The 20,224-nt window shown below is 40.7% G+C and overlaps 2 protein-coding genes across 5 annotated transcripts in view; both read left to right on the forward strand.

Annotated features, from left to right (window-relative positions):
- The first annotated feature begins 1,022 nt into the window (after positions 1-1,022).
- On the forward strand, positions 1,023-8,941 carry LOC128618666 (secretagogin-like). Its single transcript, XM_053642395.1, has 11 exons — positions 1,023-1,409; positions 1,513-1,583; positions 4,056-4,127; positions 4,219-4,308; positions 4,702-4,758; positions 5,923-6,000; positions 6,541-6,596; positions 6,715-6,760; positions 6,890-6,949; positions 7,047-7,115; positions 8,352-8,941. The coding sequence occupies exons 1-11, from the start codon at positions 1,358-1,360 to the stop codon at positions 8,478-8,480; spliced, it is 780 nt and encodes a 259-aa protein (XP_053498370.1). The 5' UTR covers positions 1,023-1,357; the 3' UTR covers positions 8,481-8,941.
- A 4,362-nt stretch (positions 8,942-13,303) lies between these two features.
- LOC128617997 (protein MTSS 1) overlaps positions 13,304-20,224 on the forward strand; it is a 40,757-nt gene continuing 33,836 nt past the window's right edge. For all 4 annotated transcript variants that reach the window (XR_008387656.1, XM_053641326.1, XM_053641327.1 and 1 more), the window contains exon 1: positions 13,304-13,795. Coding sequence is in view for 3 of the 4 variants with exons in the window: in XM_053641326.1 (XP_053497301.1) it covers positions 13,724-13,795 (72 nt within the window). In the remaining variant the exon portion in view is untranslated. The remainder of the gene's footprint in view (positions 13,796-20,224) is intronic.

Consider the following 20,224-nt stretch of genomic DNA (forward strand, 5'->3'; position numbering starts at 1 on the left):
CACGACTATTACAAAAGGTGCAAACGTTCACTGATGCTCAAGAAGGTAACACTAACACTATACATTAAGAGCCAGGGGGGTGTAAACTTTTGAACAGGATTATGGGTGTAAATTATTATTTTGTTTCAAGAGCTTATTTTTTTATCATTTAGTACTGGCCTTCAGAAGCTACATAAGATATTTACATGTTTCCCATAAGACAAAATAATAAAAATGTATAGTGGCCCTTGAGAACTTGTTAGCAAAACCTCAGCAAAATTATTACACCGGGTTACATTTTGTGTATCCTGAAGCTGTTTTGTCTTCAAGTATAAGGAATGTGATATGCTGGGTTTTGTTTTGTTGTTTGCAATGTTTCTTTCCTAGCTGTTCTGTATGAATGAGTGTAGGAATGGCATATTCTTGTCATATTTCCATCTCACGCCCAATGCTCCCAGGACGAGCTCCGGATCCACTTCGACCATGACCAGGATAAAACTTCTCACTGAAGGTGAATCCATCCGTCTGTCCATTTTCCATACCGCTTATCCTACACAGGGATAGAGCCTGGAGACTATCCCAGGGAACTCTGGGCACAAGCTGGGGGAGATCCTGGACATATAGAGTCTATTTAGACCAGCAGAGCCCTCCCCCACCCCTTAGTTTGTTAACCTACCAATTCCCACCCTCCAGCCAGCTCTCCCTTACCTTCCAGGGAGGATGAAGGTTAACACGTGCTTCCTCCGAGACACGTGAAGCAATTGCATGCTTGCTTCTACGTCATCACAGGGCAGCGTAACACGCTCGGAGGACAGCACTATCCACCCTGTTCCTCATACATGAGCTCAGAGTTACCCACGATTGATTACCTAGTTTTGCTGTGATTGACAGCGGCGAGAGAGTATACCATCCTTTACCACTCGGGAATTTCCACAGAGCTCATTTAAATAAAAGTAGCTATTACAAGTGTATGAAATAAATACCAACCCTATTTTGGTGCATATGTTTGTTTTGCTTGAGTCTGTTGCAAATCCTGGCTTGATACCAAACACACTCGATCCGTTTCCTTTCTGCAGCTGCATCTCTTTCATTCCGTCTAGCATCCTGACCTTCTTCCCAAGTAATACCCACGTGCCCATATACTGGCGTCCCCAGTGATTGTCTCGGATCGGCCTCATTATGTGTGGGTGAGATAATTGATGAGCAGTCCCTCCCTCAGAGAGCGGAGGTGTACTTAGAGCCACTGAAATAGGGCACGCACGGGAGTCCACTCATTTGGTCCGAGCAGACTACAAGCGCACTCGGTCTCACCTGTTGGAGCTCAGCTGTTTCTCAACGTGTTCTCTACACCACTCCGCTCTCTCACTCTCTCGGCACGATGGACAGCGCTGCTGCTTTTCTCCAAGTGTGGGGTTTGTTCGATCCAAACGGTAAGCCTAGTCTCTAAACCTCATATCGTCATGCTCTGGGTCAGGATGATGAGATGTACCGTTTGTGGAGACGCGTAAAAACGGTGTGTTTTTATCACGGCAGATCATGGCTACATCGAAGGAAAGCACATGGACGAGTTTTTCCGGCACATTGTGAAGAAATTAGGGATGACAGTAAGCCAGTTATTTGTTTCTCTATGTGTAATATACAGTAGTATAAATATAGCCGAGTATGCGTCTGGAGAGAATGTGGTACAGTATATTAGTCAGTCACCCATTTCTGTGTTTAATACAGAAAATTCTACACGGTGTTTGAAAACGCACTTGAACTTTGTTGCTCTTATCTTTTTTTGTCGCTTGAGTCCATCTGTCACCAGTGATGTTTGAGGGCATTCAGTGGAATCACCATTAAAACTGCATGAATGACAACAGTGGTGTGTTTTAACTGCGTGGGCCGTGAGCTTGTTTTTATGTACGCTCGTGTGTGTCAATCTTTTATATCTGCTTCAATATTATTTACCCATACTCGTCACAGTAGGTGAACAATTCTATCTGTTTTTATGCACAGCTTTTCAGAGCTCTACCCCATCCAACACCAGGACCATACCTGAGCTGGTATTATTTAGGTGATCAGTGACTCTGAGATGTGTGTGTGTGTGTGTGTGTGTGTGTGTGTGGTGATGGTACGACTGTATCACACAATGTAATGTTAGTTAGTTAGTTAGTAATTTATAATGCGCTTTTTCTAGTCACTCTTTACATAGTATGGGGTGGGGGGTGGGAGTGGATGATGCGACCTGGATCCACCTGGATGATGCGACGGCAGACATGGTGCGCCAATAATCCCCATCTCTAAACTGGCTACATCACTCTCCTCTCCACCAATAGCTGGTGTGTGGTGGAGAGGATGGGAGAGTGATGTAGCCAGTTTAGAGATGGGGATTATTAGGCAATGGCTATCCGTGTGCTGTTATAGGATCAAGTGGTGTGATGCAGCCTGGGGGAAAATGGTGTCACTGTTAGTGTACCTGTTCGCAGATGATTATTTCCCTACAACACCTTGTCCTAAAGTGTATGTACGTATGTATGTATGTATGTATACAAAGTGGGGTCCAAAGGTCTGAGATTTTATTTTATTTTTTTTACAATATTCTGAATATTTCAAATGGAAGATTTGGCACTATTTCTAGGTCTCTATTTCAATATAAACCAGTGTGTGATATTGACCGTGTTAACCGCTTTGAACAAAAGGTCCGATTTTCCTCATGTCTAATCTCTCTATTGAAGCATGTGTTGAAGTGTCGAAGTGTCCTTGGGTAAGACACTGAAATCCGAGTTGCTCCCGATGGCAAGTTAGCACCTTGCATGGCAGCTCTGCTACCATTGGTGTGTGAGTGTGTGTGTGTGTGTGTGTGTGAATGGGTGAATGAGAACCAGTGTAAAGCGCTTTGGATAAAAGCGCTATGTAAGTGCAGACCATTTACCATTCAGATTCGATCTAAAATGGATCGTAAGGTTTTGCACAAACGTGTGCAGCTCGAGTGCACACTACGGTCATTAAAGCAAAAAAAAAAAAAAACGGGACGAACCAAACACTAAGAACGCCTTAAATTCATGTCGATATTTCAGAGATTCTACTTTTCACTCAAGTCATCATCAATAATATAATTTGTAATGAAATTTGTTGTATTGAATTAGAAAAGAATGAAAAATAAACTATATTACATAGAATATTTTGTGTATGTACAGTACGTACTATAAATATCGACACATACATAGGTATAATGTTTTTACAACCCAGAGTACTCTATAGTTAATAGGCGATTCATTATTTTTGTACTTGTTACTGTAAAGATAGATTGAATTTACACGTAATACAATTAATACTACTGTATCTGTGGCCAAACACATAATCTGCTAACGCTGTTCTTTTACGTATACCTTCTGCTTTAGTTTGTATCCTTCAAAACCCAGTACTTTAAAGGAAGCGGTCGAGCGTGGTACTCGTTTTTGTAGGTTTTTAAAAAGATCTGGAAACTTGTCATTTACTTAACAGTATTTTTGTTATTGATATTTATATTATATAACCAAGGTGTGCTTGGTTAAGGCAGTGCAGGGCGTTCCCCCAGTAGAGCACAGGCTAGCAACACAGACCACCAAGCACCCATGCCAGGCTAGGAACATTAGATAGGCTGAAACCATGAGTCCCAGCTTGGCATGTCAAACCCCCCAATCCCCCCCCCCTCACCCCACCCCACCCCCACCCCAATTTCTCCATCTGGGGATTAATAAAGTATTATCTTATCTTATCTTATCTTATCTTATCTTATTATTTGTTTAGTGTCATTGTGATTGACAGGGGAGAGAGAGTATGCCCCTCCCACCCAGACAGAATGGCCAGTTTTGCTCTGTCGGACTCTCGGCCATGGATGACTGTGTCATTGTCGGTATTTAAACTATACATATATTCACACAGTGTGCTCAGTAATGGTCCTCTGGTGATCCCTGTGCATTAATGTGTATAGAGCGGGGCTGATAGTAATTGAAAGGCTTTATGTTGATCAATTGTCATTCAGTTCTATCTATAAGGCACTACAGCTTATTTAATCCGCTTCACAAAGTTAAAGTGGGTTTTACTGTTAAAAGGACAAGCTGATAGAGGACAGACTGCAGCGACTCAGAGACACGAGCGCAGAAGGCCGTCTACAAATCCATCAGGTGAGCTGGTTAGACAGAATTAAACGCTCTGCATGCCATCTCTTGTTTATTTAATACATAAATAATAAATAGCACACAAACACACCTACAGGTGGCCAGCATCGTCCTGCCGGAGGAGGAGAACTTCCTGCTGCTGTTCCGCAGGGAGACGCCGCTGGACAACAGTGTGGAGTTCATGAGGGTCAGACCAGATTCATCTACTCTTTTTCTTTTTTTCCCCTTAATCCTGCTTCCTTAATTTCTCCTGCCTTAGACATTTTAGTATGTCTCTCAGCGCTTACTTAAACGCGATACGTACTCATTACGATTTTCAAATCTAATAAAGGGTCTGTAATGAACCAATAAAAATCTGATGTTGATTCTCTTTCTTCCCCTAATTTGACATCTCACGCTTTGTAATAACGCAATACATTGTAGCTAATAATAGCTTAGCGTAACCAGCATAGAACTTGGAAGGAGAGAGTCACAATGACGAAGAGACAGTTCTAACTTGTCCGCCTTCTATCAAGTGCTAACTCAAAGTGAGTGTTTCGCTAATGGGTTTTAACTGTGAGCCATTTTTATCTCTCTGCAGATCTGGAGACGCTACGATGCTGACAGCAGTGGATTCATATCAGCGGCGGAACTGAAGGTACCATTTAACGTTGAGATTGATTATAATATATGGAACGTGGAAGCTTACAAAAGTATTTGAATATGAACGTTACATATTTGAAGTATATACACGGCATATTAAATGCATTGTTTTTTATGTTGTGTATTTAATACATTTTTACATTTTTGCCTATTTTATTTTTTAAAAACATTGTCATTCAAAATCACAGGTTACATTTTTGAGATGTAAAAGAGACCCCCTATATACAAATTTCAAAAATTCTAAAATAAAAAATATATAGATTTTATGTAAATTAGGCCAAAGGTGAAGCATTCGAGATACGAAGTTCTCCATAGAAATTGATGGAGTTCTCCATAGAAACCAATGGTATTCTCCATAGATACTGTTGGGATTTCCCATAGAAATTGCTGGAGTTCTCCATAGAAACCAGTGGAATTCCCCACAGAAATTGCTGGAGTTCTCCATAGAATTCACTGGTATTCTCCATAGACAATGTTGGGATTCCCCACAGAAATTGATGGAGTTCTCCATAGAAACCAGTGGGATTCCCCATAGAAATTGATGGAGTTCTCCATAGAAACCAGTGGCATTCCCCATGGAAATTGACGGAGTTCTCCATAGAAACCAGTGGAATTAGCCACAGAAATTGCTGGAGTTCTCCATAGAATTCACTGGTATTCTCTAAAGACACTGTTGGGATTCCCCATAGAATTTGATGTAGTTCTCCATAGAAACCAGTGGGATTCCCTATAGACACTGTTAGGATTCCCCACAGAAATTGATGGAGTTCTCCATAGAAACCAGTGGAATTCCCCATAGAAATTGATGGAGTTCTCCATAGAAACCAGTGGAAATCTCCACAGAAACCAATGAAAGCATCAAAATACTATAGTAAACTGACTAATTAAACCAGTTGTTTTGTGTTTCAGATGGACATTTTTATTGTCCCCGTCTTGTGATTTATGTAATATAATGATGAAATACATAAATGTGTATACTAGGGAAACATGCATGCACTCACCAAGATACAGTATATTCAATTTTTTATATATATATAGAATGTGTGTATGTGTGTGTGTGTGTCCTGGACTACACCACTCACAGTGATGTATTTGAGGTGACATGAGACTACAATACAGCTGTATGAGCTCTGTTTTCTCCTCTGTGCCTCGTCTCCAGAGTTTCCTTGAAGATCTGCTCGAGCAGCACAACAAGAGCATCACGCCAGACAAACTGGAGCTGTACACCAAGACCATCGTACGGTCCCAACTCCGTCGTTCTCGAATTTGATCACAGCAACAACAACAAAAAAGAATGTGCTGTTATTTAACCAGGAACAATGTATAATCGTTGCTCTGGTGTGGGTTTCTGTAAGGAGATGTTTAACACTTGTGGAAGGAGTCTCCAGTGTCAGAGTCAGAGATTTTTTTTTACATTTTTCCTCCACATGAACGTCAGACAGAGGACGTTTCTTGGTAAAGTGATAAGCTGCATTTTTTTTTTGTCTCATTAACTGAAAGTGAGACAAAGACGTTTTATAGCTGCCGGGTGATAACAGTAACAGTAACCACAAATGGATAAAACGTAAGATAATTCATTATTTTCGGCATGTACCGATGTTTTATCAGGTTTATTAATCAGGTATTTATAAACATATTCTCCTTACTCTAAATCTAAAGAAATCTAAATAAAGTAGCTATATATGAGTCTGATGATGATGATGACGATGATGATGATATTGGTCCATTTTTATGCCTGTTTTTTTTTTTTTTTCTTGCTTATTTTCTTATTCCCCAGATGAAGATGTTTGACAAAAACCAAGATGGCCACCTGGATTTAAATGATCTGGCCAGGTATTAATATTAATAAGCTATATTTCTGTATATTTGGAAATGTATTACAGGAATTTGTATTCTTTTCTTTTTTTCTTTTTTTTTGTGGTTAATTGGTTAATTACTTCTTCATCTCCAGGATTCTGTCCTTAAAGGAGAACTTTCTGCTGAAGTTCGAGATGGATGTAAGTAGCTCAAGTAGTGCAACTGCAGAAAATGAATCGAATCACACTACAGAGGTTTTGACGTTTCGTTTTCACTGTGAAATAAACAAGCGCACGATGTATCGTTAATGTATGCTGCTCTCCGTCCAGGCCTGCAGTCAAAAGGACAGAGCGAGAGATTTCGAGAAAATCTTTGCCCACTATGATGTGGTAGGTTCGCGTGTATGATTCGGGAAGTGTTCATGTTCATAAGCCTGAGGTTCAGCTTTAATGCCTTCTCGTAACTAAATGTGCGTGTGCTCGTTAGAGTAAAACAGGAGCCCTGGAAGGACCAGAAGTGGATGGATTCGTCAAAGACATGATGGAGCTGGTCAAGGTAGAGATCTTTTGCCATTACGTCAAACATTAATGAGTTCGCAAGGGTCATTTCAATTGTATGAAAGCTTTTCTTTGTAATTTACCAGCATACCTTATGGAAAATTTCATGTTATGATTGTTTGGTCTTGGTCACATTGTCCCTCTGCCTGACAGCTACTTTAACCATTAGCCTTAATTTACAGCTTCTGTTAACATTACGTTAATAAATGGTTAACCATAAATGCATTACTTTGTTAATATAGTAATTCAAGCAGTAATTAAATCTTTACCATGCCCCTCTTATTCCAAAAGTAGCCAAGACAATCATCCAAGACGTGTTTGGCATTTGAGGTTTGCTTTTCTTTATTTTTTTGTACTGGAGCCACACGGCTAATATAGCTAACAAGGGAAATCAAACTGTGTTGAGTTGTTTAGTATCTCAAACAGACTTATTTCTGACACTGTATGACAGTTATTTATTTACAACAACAACAACAAATGCAACAATACACAGCTGAAAACAGATAGTGCTCTATTTTGAAGCTGAATCCCTAAATGCTGAATCACTCTGTGTAATTTTAGCTGTTTGGAGTCTTTTTATTACTCTACCAACATACCTGAGGTAAATGTTGATATTCTGGATGGTTCTGTTTCGTATCCACTTTCCTTCTGGCTCTACATTGTGTGTGTAAAAGATTTCATGGTTAGCTAGTTAAAGTAGTAGCATCCCTAGCTGGATTATTAGCTAGCTAGCTATTGGCTGATTAGCTAGCTTATTTCTTCCTCGGCACAACGTTAGTGTTAGACTCTGGTAGAGGCATGACCTAAAGTTTGAAGGCAGAATGGTACATTAGAAGTGATTTGAATAATAAGAATAATAATACTAAAAAGAAGAAGAAGAAGAAGAAGAAGAAGAATAATGTTCATTTGATTTATTGAATCTTATAGGTGTCTCCTTGACCACAGACTTATTCTTTTATTTTATTGTATAAAGTTGATGTTTTTGAGAAAAATACTGTCCAGTGAGGTGAATGTGTGATTTACTGTAGCTAATCTGTTTGCTACCTGTTAGCAACATTAGCATCATAGCTCCAGTGCGACACTAAAGAAGCTAACGTCAGATACCAGACATGTCTTGCTTTAGTGCATTTCATTTCATTTTTATTTCACTGGTCACCTGAACTGTTCATTCACTTGCCGTGTATTTTCACGTTTACTCATGTTTACTGTTTGTTCCCCCATGGCCGTCCCTCAGCCCAACCTGAGCGGCACAGACTTGGACAGGTTCAAACAGGCCCTGCTCAGCCACTGTGACGTCAACAGAGACGGAAAGATCCAGAAGAACGAGCTGGCGCTGTGTCTGGGGCTGAAGCTCGCTCCCTGAAGCCCGGCACTCAGAGCGACCCCCTTACCTACGCACATACACACACTCACAGGCTACTTGCTAATGCTAACACCTTCCATATGACATTTCAAGCAATAATGCATGAGAACTAAACACTGCATTCAATGCTCATTTAAATCTTATTAACTTGAAAACCTTATGTAGTCTGTTCGGTGTTTACTTAGAAAAAGCTCTCGACTTAGACGTATGCGGTGTACTTTACTGATTTACTGATAAATAGATAAATGTGAATTTGTGTTACACAGAAAAAAGGTGTACTGCTTTTTCAATGTAGCTCTCAGTTATTTAGACAGCAATAAAACACACAGATGGGTTCAAAGTGTCTTCAACTTAAAATCAGTTGCCTTTAAAGTTAATACTGAGAGAACGTTTAAAAGAACATTGTTAGAATGTTCCTGTAAGAACGTTCGGTTGTAATGTTCTGAAAATACCGCGCTAATTGTTCGCTTCACAATGCTATTAGAACGACGCTCAGTAAAATAAATGAAAAATGTTTTTAGTTAAACAAATAAACAAACAAACAAACACTAACATTATGGAAATATTAATGTTAAACAACTTTGCTACAACATTTTTACTTGTAGGAACATTACCACTAATATCAATGAAAACACTAATGTCAATGCAAACACTAATATCAATGCTAACACTAATATCAATGCTAACACTAATATCAATGCAAACACTAATATCAATGCTAACACCAATATCAATGCAAACACTAATATCAATGCTAACACCAATATAAATGCAAACACTAATGTCAATGCTAACACTAATGTCAATGCTAACATTAATATCAATGCAAACACTAATATCAATGCTAACACTAATATCAATGCTAACACTAATATCAATGCAAACACTAATATCAATGCTAACACTAATATCAATGCAAACACTAATATCAATGCTAACACTAATGTCAATGCTAACACCAATATCAATGCAAACACTAATATCAATGCAAACACTAATATCAATGCAAACACTAATATCAATGCTAACACTAATGTCAATGCTAACACCAATATCAATGCAAACACTAATATCAATGCAAACACTAATATCAATGCTAACACTAATGTCAATGCTAACACCAATATAAATGCAAACACTAATGTCAATGCTAACATTAATATCAATGCAAACACTCATGTCAATGCTAACACCAATATAAATGCAAACACTAATGTCAATGCTAACATTAATATCAATGCAAACACTCATGTCAATGCTAACACTAATATCAATGCTAACACTAATGTCAGTGCTAACAATGTCTTCACGCTTGTATGTGTGTAAAATCTTAGTAACTTACCAGTAAGTTCCCTGCTGAAAAAAACCCATAAAAAATAGAAACCCTCACAGAGTTTGTAATGGTTTTAATGGTTATAATGGGAATTGTATTGGTTTTAATGGAAACTGTAATGGTCCCTGTGGGTCTCTATTGGTGGCATGTTATGTCTAGTGGATACCATTAAGGACCAATAATGGTAATGGTTTTAATGGTTAGCTGATGGTTTATAATGGTATTTGTAGTAGAAACAATGAAAATTTCTGTGATGGTTTCTATTGTTTTTTTTTGTTATGTTTTTTTTTTTTTTTTTGGGGGGGGGGATTCCCAGCAGGGCTTACCACTTATATGATCCGAAGCCGATCAATCGACATTCAAATATAAAATATACACAAACTCTTGTATGATGTGATTTTTTCCGACAGACTGACTGGATTTTCATTTCTTGTGTAAATTGTCCTGTCTGTGGTTTACGTTAAATTAGTTCGTATCCACCTTGATGAAATAAAGCCGTTTGTGTCAGCAATGTTGTTACAACATTGAAGGCTTGACAGGTTGAACATTCGTTTGAAGTAAACGTTCCTAGAACCATAACTTTTAGAAAACATTTTAACCTGTGCAGCAAAAACTCCAAAGTTGTAATATTTGTTCAGCTGGAAAAAGACTGCAGCTACTGTATGATGCTAATCTAGCTAGCAAATAACGGAAAACCTTCTGCATTCATTTAATTCCAAATCTTCATGTACTTGTTCAAATGACACTTGGAAGTCCTGAAATCTTAATATTATAAGTCTTTGGTTATATATATATATATATTAGACAGTAAAGGTTTCTGTGTCCTAAACCACAGGAAGTCTGTGTGATATCACTGAACTAGATATGGTTGGAGGAAGGTATTTACTTATATATATATATATATATATATATTTCTTTTTAATAAAGATTTTGGATGAGCAAGATCTCCATTACTTATTAGCCTCAAAACTAGAGAAGCAACCATCAGATATAAAACATGTCTTAGCTGTTGAGCTGTCCAGTCTGAGTAACGAGAGGGAGAGAGAGAGAGAGAGAGAGAGAGAGCAGGTGTGGGAACTGAATTGTTTTGATTGGTGGGTCAGTGTAAATGCAAATGGGGTGGAAAAATTGGTGCCTGTTGTAAAGCTGTAAAGCAACATGGTGTGTGTGTGTGTGTGTGTGTGTGTGTGTGTGTGTGCGTGTGTGTAATAGCAGTACTCCAGCAGCCCGTGTAATGATCATGTATTTGCCTGTCATTAAAGGCTCATCTCCGCACCCCTCAGAGAGACCGGACTGCACATTACCCCTCCTCTGTACACAGAAAAGAGCGAGGAAGTGAGAGTTAGTGTCACAAATTTCCCATCAGCACTCACTCCAGTGCACAGAATGAGTGGATGTTCGTGTTTGTCCCAGCAGGCCTGCTATTAAATTCAGCCATTACGGGTTTCAGAATAACGTCTGGACCCGGTGCGTCTTTATTCTGGAGTTTTGTGGAGGTGTTGATTAATTATCGATATCAGCAGTTCTGACAGTAGGTCCAACTGCAAGGCAAATCACGTGTTTGTGTTAATGCACTCGTTCACATACATTACTGTTCCTATAGTAACAACTTACCCCGGGGCTCGTACGATGGACGCTCCATATAGACTGAGTGTGTAAAAAAGTGTGTAATTGTTGCTATGGTGACGTTTTGTGTGACGAGATGTTTGTCTGTTTAACATCTATGGTACGAGTCTCTATCGTCAGCGCTTTGTAACAGTCATACATACGCATATTCTTTTACGTTTTCCGCCACGTTCGTCGCTAACATAAGCTAAGTTAGCTTAGCCTGGCTGTTCTGTAACTAAAAGATGACGTTTAGGAAATCACCCTCTAATAATTTACAATAACTGGACAATGATTCTGAGCTCACGGGTAATGCTTCCTGAAACACTGAGAAGTGCTGAGAAGGTAAATGTAAAAAAAAAAGTACAAATTAGTGCTGTGGTAACAACAAACATGAAGCCAAACACCAGTCTATTGTATATGATGTGTATAATCATAATCGACCATCCAAGAGATTTTAAGACGTTTAAAAGTTTAGGACTGCTTGAGGCACCTGTTTTTTTAATCGAAGGATTTATAAATAAATTTGGCTTGAATCCATAGACCTAGTACATCTTGTATACCGAGGGCATGGTGCCTTATTGGATTAGTGGTTAGCACGTTTGAATCGTGCTAGGGTTAGGGGTTTCGTTCCTGCCTCCGCCCTGCGTGCTCTGAGTTTGCATGTTCTTCCTGTGCTTCAGGGGTTTCCTCCTGGGACTCCAGTTTCCTCCCCCAGTCCAAAGACATGCTTTGTAGGTTGAGTGGCATCTCTGAATTGTCCGTAGTGTGTGAATGTGTGCGATTGTGCCCTGCAATGTTTTGACACCCCATCCAGGGTGTCCCCCACCCTCTCTGGGATAGGCTCCAGGCTCCCCACGACCCTGGGTATGGATGGATCGTATGTATTGCAATACTGCCATCTAGTGGTCACTTACAAATTTATGAAACGGTTAACAGTTAATGTGATCTAAGCTTCAATTAGTAACAAGAGTTAGGACAAATTTATAACATCTTCCTGTTTCGTGGTATTAATTGCCTGCCTTAGCACTTAGCTAAGTGTTTATTAACATAAACATGCCGAAAACAATAGGGCCCTGCACCTCTGGTTTGCACCGGAGGAGCGGGGCCCTAATAATAAACGGAGCAGATCCAATAGGGCTTCGCACCAGCGGTGCTCGGGCCCTAACTATGCATACTATAAAACTGTTATGAACTAAGGTAGGTTTCATTAGTAAACACTAGATGGCGCTGTTTAGTTGCCATTTACAAATTTTCCCAACGTTACAGGATAATATATTTTTGTCTGTTTTAATGTATATTTGAGTTTTTAGCTCTCTTCAGTCTGCATTTCCGGATTTTGTGAGCTGATGTTTATGTATTTATTATTCACAGCCTGGTTTTATTTTCAGACAGTGTGTTTATGTTGTATGCTGTTAGCAGTTAACCTGGCTTATGAATTAAATACTGTTGTCCATATGTTAGCTATTTTCACACACATTCAGGCTTCCTGGTAGTAATAAAATGGACTGTTGCATACAAAAACCCGGGAATAAACACCGTAGGAGTCTGCGGCTGAAGCCTATCCAAACAAGTCATTCATTTGAATCAAATGAATCAAAACGCAGGTAGTTCGATACAGTCGGACGCCTCGATTCGAATGGTTGTGAATCTAATAAATCAGAACTCCTGTACGTTTGACACACTTGAACTGGTTTTTGGTCAAAGAAGCAGTTCATGTCTACATGAAGTACAACTAAAATGAATCTGACCTCCTTTTTGTCTTATTCGGGTTTGATTAAACGAATCGACTCGATTCCATGAATCGAGTTAAAGAACCGATTCAGTAAAGCGAATCGTAACGGACATCGCTGTTTCCACTGAGAGGAGAAGGCGTGGGCGTGGCTTCGGTGGCTGTCACTCACGCGCGCTCTGAGCTACAGCTCGCGCGAGGTGAACCGGCGACGTAACCGCGTAACGAAAAGCTGCAGTGACTGAACAACTCCCGATTATTTTGGGGTTTGCTGTGTTTTTAATTAATTCCGACATGTTTCCGGTTTTGTTTACTTTCTGCGTGCTAAATAGAAGTGATAAGGATTTCGAAATGAGTCGTCCGAGGGAAACATGGTTGCATTTTCGCCATGGCAACCGTCGGTAAAGCGTCACGTTCGCCGTAGAGCCGGGTTTTTCCTCCTCCCCCGCTCTGTGATCTGTCAGGCGGCGGTTTGTTGTTGATTTTAACGTCAGCGCGCCGTTTAACAAACAGATTGATAAGGAAGTGCGGGGTGAGTACCGACTAAACCCCTCTCAGCTGTCCGGCTCGGAAATGGAGGCGGTTATGGAGAGAGAGTGCAGCGCGCTCGGAGGACTTTTCCAAACAGTCATCACCGACATGAAGGTAACAGCGACCATAACGTTTACCGACACTGTCCGTTATGCAACAGAACCGCACAACTGCCGGGTTTAATCTGTAATCATGGCGGTGTTTCATTATCAGTGAGGTGTAATGTGGGGTTTGATGGGCAGATGATGGAGATGCTGCGGGTTGCCTGGCAGCTGCTGTGGCCTTGAGAGAGAGAGAGTGTGTGTGTGTGGGCGGGCAGGCAGAGATTAAATACTCACGATTGTCACGAGACCTGAAACACACACATCTCATTCATGTCTCAACACATACAGTGTTGAATGAGCTGCTGCTTGTGCTGCATGTAATCGTTTATACAGTGTTAAATTAACACACAGCACAACGTGAAATAAACACTTCCACTGTGGACGTGGTGTTCTTCTTACAGTCAGCCTTTAACCTTCAACCTTTACCGTGCGGCCATAGGCCTGGCTGGGCACGTGTTAAATGTTCATTAAAAACACCGTGTGTGTTTGTTTGACACTTCAGCACTTACTTCAGCATTGCCGTTCTGGGCTGAGAGTTAATTCAACACTAGGGGTGTTTCTACGACACTGGAGGTGTTTAATTCAACCATGTAGGTCTTTATACTGCCCTGTAGGTGTTTAATTCAACTCTGTACGTGCTTATACAGCACTGTAATTGCTTATACTGCCCTGTAGGTCTTTATACTGCCCTGTAGGTGTTTAATTCAACTCTTACGTGTTTATACAGCACTGTAATTGTTTATACTGCCCTGTAGGTCTTTATACTGCCCTGTAGGTCTTTATACTGCCCTGTAGGTCTTTATACTGCCCTGTAGGTGTTTAATTCAACTCTTACGTGTTTATACAGCACTGTAATTGTTTATACTGCCCTGTAGGTCTTTATACTGCCCTGTAGGTCTTTACACTGCCCTGTAGGTCTTTATACTGCCCTGTAGGTGTTTAATTCAACCCTGTATGTGTTTATACAGCACTGTAACTGTTTATACTACCCTGTAGGTCTTTATAATACCCTGTAGGTTTTTATACTGCCCTGTAGGTGTTTAATTCAACTCTGTACGTGTTTATACAGCACTGTAACTGCTTATACTACCCTGTAGGTGTTTATACCACCCTGTAGGTGTTTATTCTACCCTCTAGGTGTTTATACTATCCTGTAGGTGTTTATTCTACCCTCTAGGTGTTTGTTCAACCCTGTAGGTGTTTATTCTACCTTATAGGTGTTTGTTCAACACTGTAGGTATTTATTCTACCCTGTAGGTGTTTATTCTACCCTGTAGGTGTTTATTCTACCTTATAGGTGTTTGTTCAACACTGTAGGTATTTATTCTACCCTGTAGGTGTTTATTCTATCCTGTAGGTGTTTATTCTACCTTATAGGTGTTTGTTCAACACTGTAGGTATTTATTCTACCCTGTAGGCGTTTGTTCAACCCTGTAGGTGTTTATTCTACCTTATAGGTGTTTGTTCAACACTGTAGGTATTTATTCTACCCTGTAGGCGTTTGTTCAACCCTGTAGGTGTTTGTTCAACCCTGTAGGTGTTTGTTCAACCCTGTAGGTGTTTATTCTACCCTGTAGGTGTTTACTTAACACTGTAGGTATGTATTTAATGCTGTGCACATTCAACACTGTAGGTATTTAATAGTGTAGATGTTTATAAAAGCCATTTTTGGAGCTTGGTTAAATAAATGCCTTTTTTGTACCTAGGAGGATGTATTTAGCTGTGAAACCTGCAGGATGTTTTAATGGTACAACGACCTCTTGTATGTCAAAAGATCTAGGACAATTTTATTTCTCATGTCATGACCCCTTTAATCAAATGTGTTGGTGCTCAGTTCACACAGCAGGTGTTTAGTTAGCACAGTGGGTCTTACCCTAATCCTGCAAGTGTTTATTTAACCTTATAACTGTTCTCTCAGGATTAAGAGTTCATTTAAACCGAATGAGTAAAATATTGAACAGTTCACAAATGATTTCAATCATGTTCATTTAACGCTGATAGTTAAACACGGTAGCGATCATAATGCAAGAGAAACACACACGCGGGCATGGCAGATGGATTCTCTGCATCCGTAGCGCAAATGGTGACATGGAGGAGCGTGATGTGATTGTAAAAAGAGGCGGTGTTAGAATGAAAAGGTGCGATCAGGTGACATGATAGCAATAGATTAGTCAAATGTGGTGTTTTGAATAAGTCTTCTGAGAAGATCAGGAAAATACCGTTTTGACATTTCATCTTCGCTAAGAGGTACAGTAGGTAGTAACTCGAGTGCAATTTCGGATCAAGACTCCCACTGAGGAGGCCGATTTTGTATGCCACGCCCTCTTTTACATCGCTCCAACCGTTTCAGTGTTGATTTCTGAGCGCAGAATGACTCATGCGCAACAAAACATGTCCGGTGTGGACGTTCAGCATGCATTACCTTAAAGCTTACATGTGATTAGGGATGAGCGATTTTCTGGTATTTATCGCGATAACGATATCGGCGATGATATAAATATAGTACCATGCGCCACTGTTTTCGGCTACAAGTGATAGCTGTGATCTAGAGAGCTTCAGAAACACAAACATTGATCGAAAAATGAAACTGATTTTCTGTAACCAAATCAGTTCCAGATTGTAGAGGTAGCTCCTCGTTTAGCCATAAACAGGTAAAAAATAAATAAATAAAAAGAAGCAGGTGTGTGTGTTGAAAAGTGCCTGGTAAAAACCCTGGTAAACTCCAGGCTTGCTGCCTCATTTCAGTTCACACTGAACCAATCCATAGTGCGCTACTGCTCAGCGTTTTGATATTAGTGTAACATAATATGGACAGGGTGCCAAACCATCGCAGGGCACAATCGCACACCCAGTCACACACTACAGACAATTTGGCAACGACAATCAGCCTATAGTGCATGTCTTTGGACTGGGGGAGGAAACTGGCGTACCTGGAGGAAACCCTGAAAGCACGGGGAGAACATGCAAGCTCCGTGCACACACAACGGAATCAAACCCCAACCCTGGAGGTACGAGGCCGACATGCTAACCACTAAGCCAACGTGCCCCCTAACCCTAACCCTAACCCTCCCCCTCCGTGGATGTTCAACATGGATTACATCAAGGATTATTGTTTTCCCGTAACAGCATGCTTCGAAGTGTTTTATTCCTTACATGTTACATATGTAAATAATGCAAATTTGTTTGTTTTTGTCAGAAGATGCAGAACTGTGAGCTTTTTATTGTTTTTAACATTTAAAAAAATTTTTTTTTTTTACAATTTTCAAAGATGTACACTTTGCCGGTGCAACCTCAATGGAAATTAAAGCTTTGTTGTTAAACGTTCTTTATTTTCGACCAAGAGGAATGATGTAACCGACGTAAATCTAAAGAACATACGCTTGTAAACATCGAGAGCCTTCCCTGAAGCCACTGTGTCCTGGAGAGAGTTCCACACGCCTTCTTTAGAGGTGTTTAGATGATCTGCGCTTTGTCTCACTGCTGCTTCAGCACTAATCCCGTTCACCCTGATCACCCCCGTCTCTCTCAGCGGTCACGCTGCCCGTGTCTGTTGACGCTGTAATCTGTGCGTTCAACCTGAAGGAAGGAGGTGCATGTGCCGGATCAGTTACTGCAGTTTTCAACATGCACAGTGTTTCTGAAGGTTTTATTTGATTACCCCGCCCTCCCCCTGCGGGATGAGCCTGCTTGTGTGCGGTGGCTTTGGCCCGCGTTTTGCACACTCCTGTTTCCAATTTGGAAGCAGTATGAGGTTCACTGAAAGCAACATCACACTAATTTATAAATGGATGCTAAAGATGAACATTCGACATCATCGGATGCCTAGAGTGAACTTCCGAAGTTCTCCCACACCACCCTGTTGCTGCAGTCCCTCCACTGGCTTCCTATAGTTACCCGCATCAGATTTAAAACACTGATGCTTGCCTACAAAGGCAAAAACAGAGCGGCATCCATCTGCTTCAAAGCATTTATCACACCCCGCACTGCACCACGTGCCCTCCGATCCTCTAGCACTGTTCTACTGGTCCCACCATCTCTCAGGGTGCATGGAAGACATGCATCAAGACTCTTCACTGTTCACTGCTGGGATGAACTTCCCCTAGATGTCCGAACAGCCGAGTCACTGGCAGTCTTCAAACGAAATGTAGCGCTTAAAAGAAAAAAAAAAAAAGTAAACTTCTTGTAGTAATGGTTACACTTCACGTCTATATCGTCTTTGCAAGCGTGAGGTGATAAAGTGACAGGAAACGCTTACTTTTTCATGTTCCAAAAAATCAGCACACAAAAGACACGTATAAAAATATTACTCTGATTGTGAATCTCCCTCTTTCAGGTGATATGATGCACATCTTATTAAGACACATAGTATAAGACACATTACAAAAAACTCTACATATATACAAGTAATAATTCACTTAAATTGACTACTGAGTCGATTCAGGGCCGATACCAGTACGAGTCGATTCGGGGCCGACACGAGTCGATTCGGGGCCGACACGAGTCGATTCAGGGCCGACACGAGTCGATTCAGGCCGACACGAGTCGATTCGGGGCCGATACCCATACGATTTATTTAGTTCAGTTCCATTTAGTTTTCCACCACAGGAAAGTCCTCACAACAGAACACTTGGTGTGTTCCGATTCCTCTGTAACGAGCTGCTTTTTTGTTTTGTTTTGTTTTTGTTTTGTTTTTTTGAGAAAAAAGATGTCGGTGAGTGAACGACTATTTCTAGCTGCTATAATGTAAGTGATCCCAGGAACTAAACGCTTCAGACATTCCACAGCATTAAATGAAACAGCATTATCGCTATAAATCCATGCGTCCAGATCATAGACCGTTTTACCAAATTCCTGATTCGAATAGGTTTATTTTCCTTTACGTTCCTACACGTTAGACGTGGAGTCACAGAGGACTTTGTAAAAGTAGGTGCGACGTTTCCGTGGTGCAATAAAAGCCTTAACCTCATACGACAAATCTGATTAAACATGTTTTCAGCTGAACAGCACTTCTGGAGATCGAAGAATCTAGGAGAAACACGCCACAACTTAAAATGAACTAGAACGTTTGATTTCACATTGTACGTGAAGAAACCACACCTCGTGCCTAAGAATATGAGTACGAGTCTGAATACGTGGTTTTTGGTTATTTGAGTATTAATCAGTTAGCGGCACTGGGAAACACGTCGTTTAGCTCTTTTTTTTTAAAATTATTTTTCCCGTTTATATCGTGGCCACGAAAAGCAGACGTGTTCATGCACTTAGACTCTTTATAAGTTCAACTAGGAAATTTTAAACGAAATATATTAGCTTGCTACATTGGACTAGTGTTACAGTGGAGAAGAGCAAAGTTTAGTTTGATTTCCGAAAAACGCTCTTGTACGTGAAATACGGTTTTGTTGTCATTGCGTCGGAATCCTTCGTTGTCGGTAACAGGTACGACGTCCTGGGTAAAAGCTGCTATTTACTCTCGGTTAGCGTAGTCAGTTTATCACGTGGTATCAGATGGTACGGGTTTTTGTTGTGTGATTCGTTAACTAGTTCTTCCTCGTGGCGTGTTTATCGTCACTTTTCGGGAGGAAAAAGTCTCTGAAAACTCCAAACGATACCAAAAACACGGCTCTTTTGATTTATCGCACCTGATTATGAGTAAGAGGAGACACCACGACGCCTCACAGCTCCAGTGTCCTGAGCTCGGGTTACTGTCCGTGCGGAGTTCCTCATGTTCTCCTGGTGTCCATATGGGCTTCATCTGGGTTCTCCGGTTTCCTCCCAGTGTCCAGAAACACACCTGTAGGTGGATTGGTGACTCTAAACCGCTCGTAGGTGTGAATGAGTGTGTGTGTGTGAGATGGAGATGGAGATGGAGTAGTGTGTCTTCCGGGATGTGTCCCCTCTGAGTTTTCTGAAAGTGAATGAATGAATGAACGAGTGTTTCAGCATACGGTTATAATCACTGCAGACTGGGAGAGACTGGGATTTAGAAAAAAGAGAGAACAGGTTGTTGGGACATGTCTTCTGTTGTTAATAACAAGCTTTGAAGCACATGACCCAGAGCAAGGGTGTGTGTGTGTCTGACACAAAAAAAAGTGGTTAATGTGGTTATTATAGGAAACGGAAGCTACATGGAATTTATCTGTCACCGCCAAAAGGAAAGCAATCTATAAATATTTATTACATTAAATTGTATTTCCAGATATTTCTGTTTAACGGATGTGTGTGAGAGCTGGTACATGTAGGGGTGGGAATGCAAAAGAGCTGGGGGTTGATCCAGTGTGCTCTGTGGTCTGCAGTCTGTGGATGTGTGTGTGTGTGTGTGTGTGTGTGTGTGTTGGCAGACTGCAGCGTCATGGCTCTGGTTCTGCAGCCTCTCACGTTGTCAAGGAAACAGATGTTGCCTCCGGTTATCAAAAACTCTTAAAAGAGGCAGGGATGAGGCATG

This window comes from Ictalurus furcatus, chromosome 14 (genome assembly GCF_023375685.1).
Source record: "Ictalurus furcatus strain D&B chromosome 14, Billie_1.0, whole genome shotgun sequence".
NCBI classification, from domain to species: Eukaryota; Metazoa; Chordata; class Actinopteri; order Siluriformes; family Ictaluridae; genus Ictalurus; species Ictalurus furcatus.

Bases quoted from the DNA above. Each gene is read 5' to 3' on its own strand.
- LOC128618666 (XM_053642395.1), top strand. From the start codon at position 1,358: ATGGACAGCGCTGCTGCTTTTCTCCAAGTGTGGGGTTTGTTCGATCCA. The intron at 6,001-6,540 runs GTACGGTCCCAA...CTTATTCCCCAG, and splicing joins AGCTGTACACCAAGACCATC to ATGAAGATGTTTGACAAAAA. The intron at 6,761-6,889 runs GTAAGTAGCTCA...CTCTCCGTCCAG, and splicing joins TGCTGAAGTTCGAGATGGAT to GCCTGCAGTCAAAAGGACAG.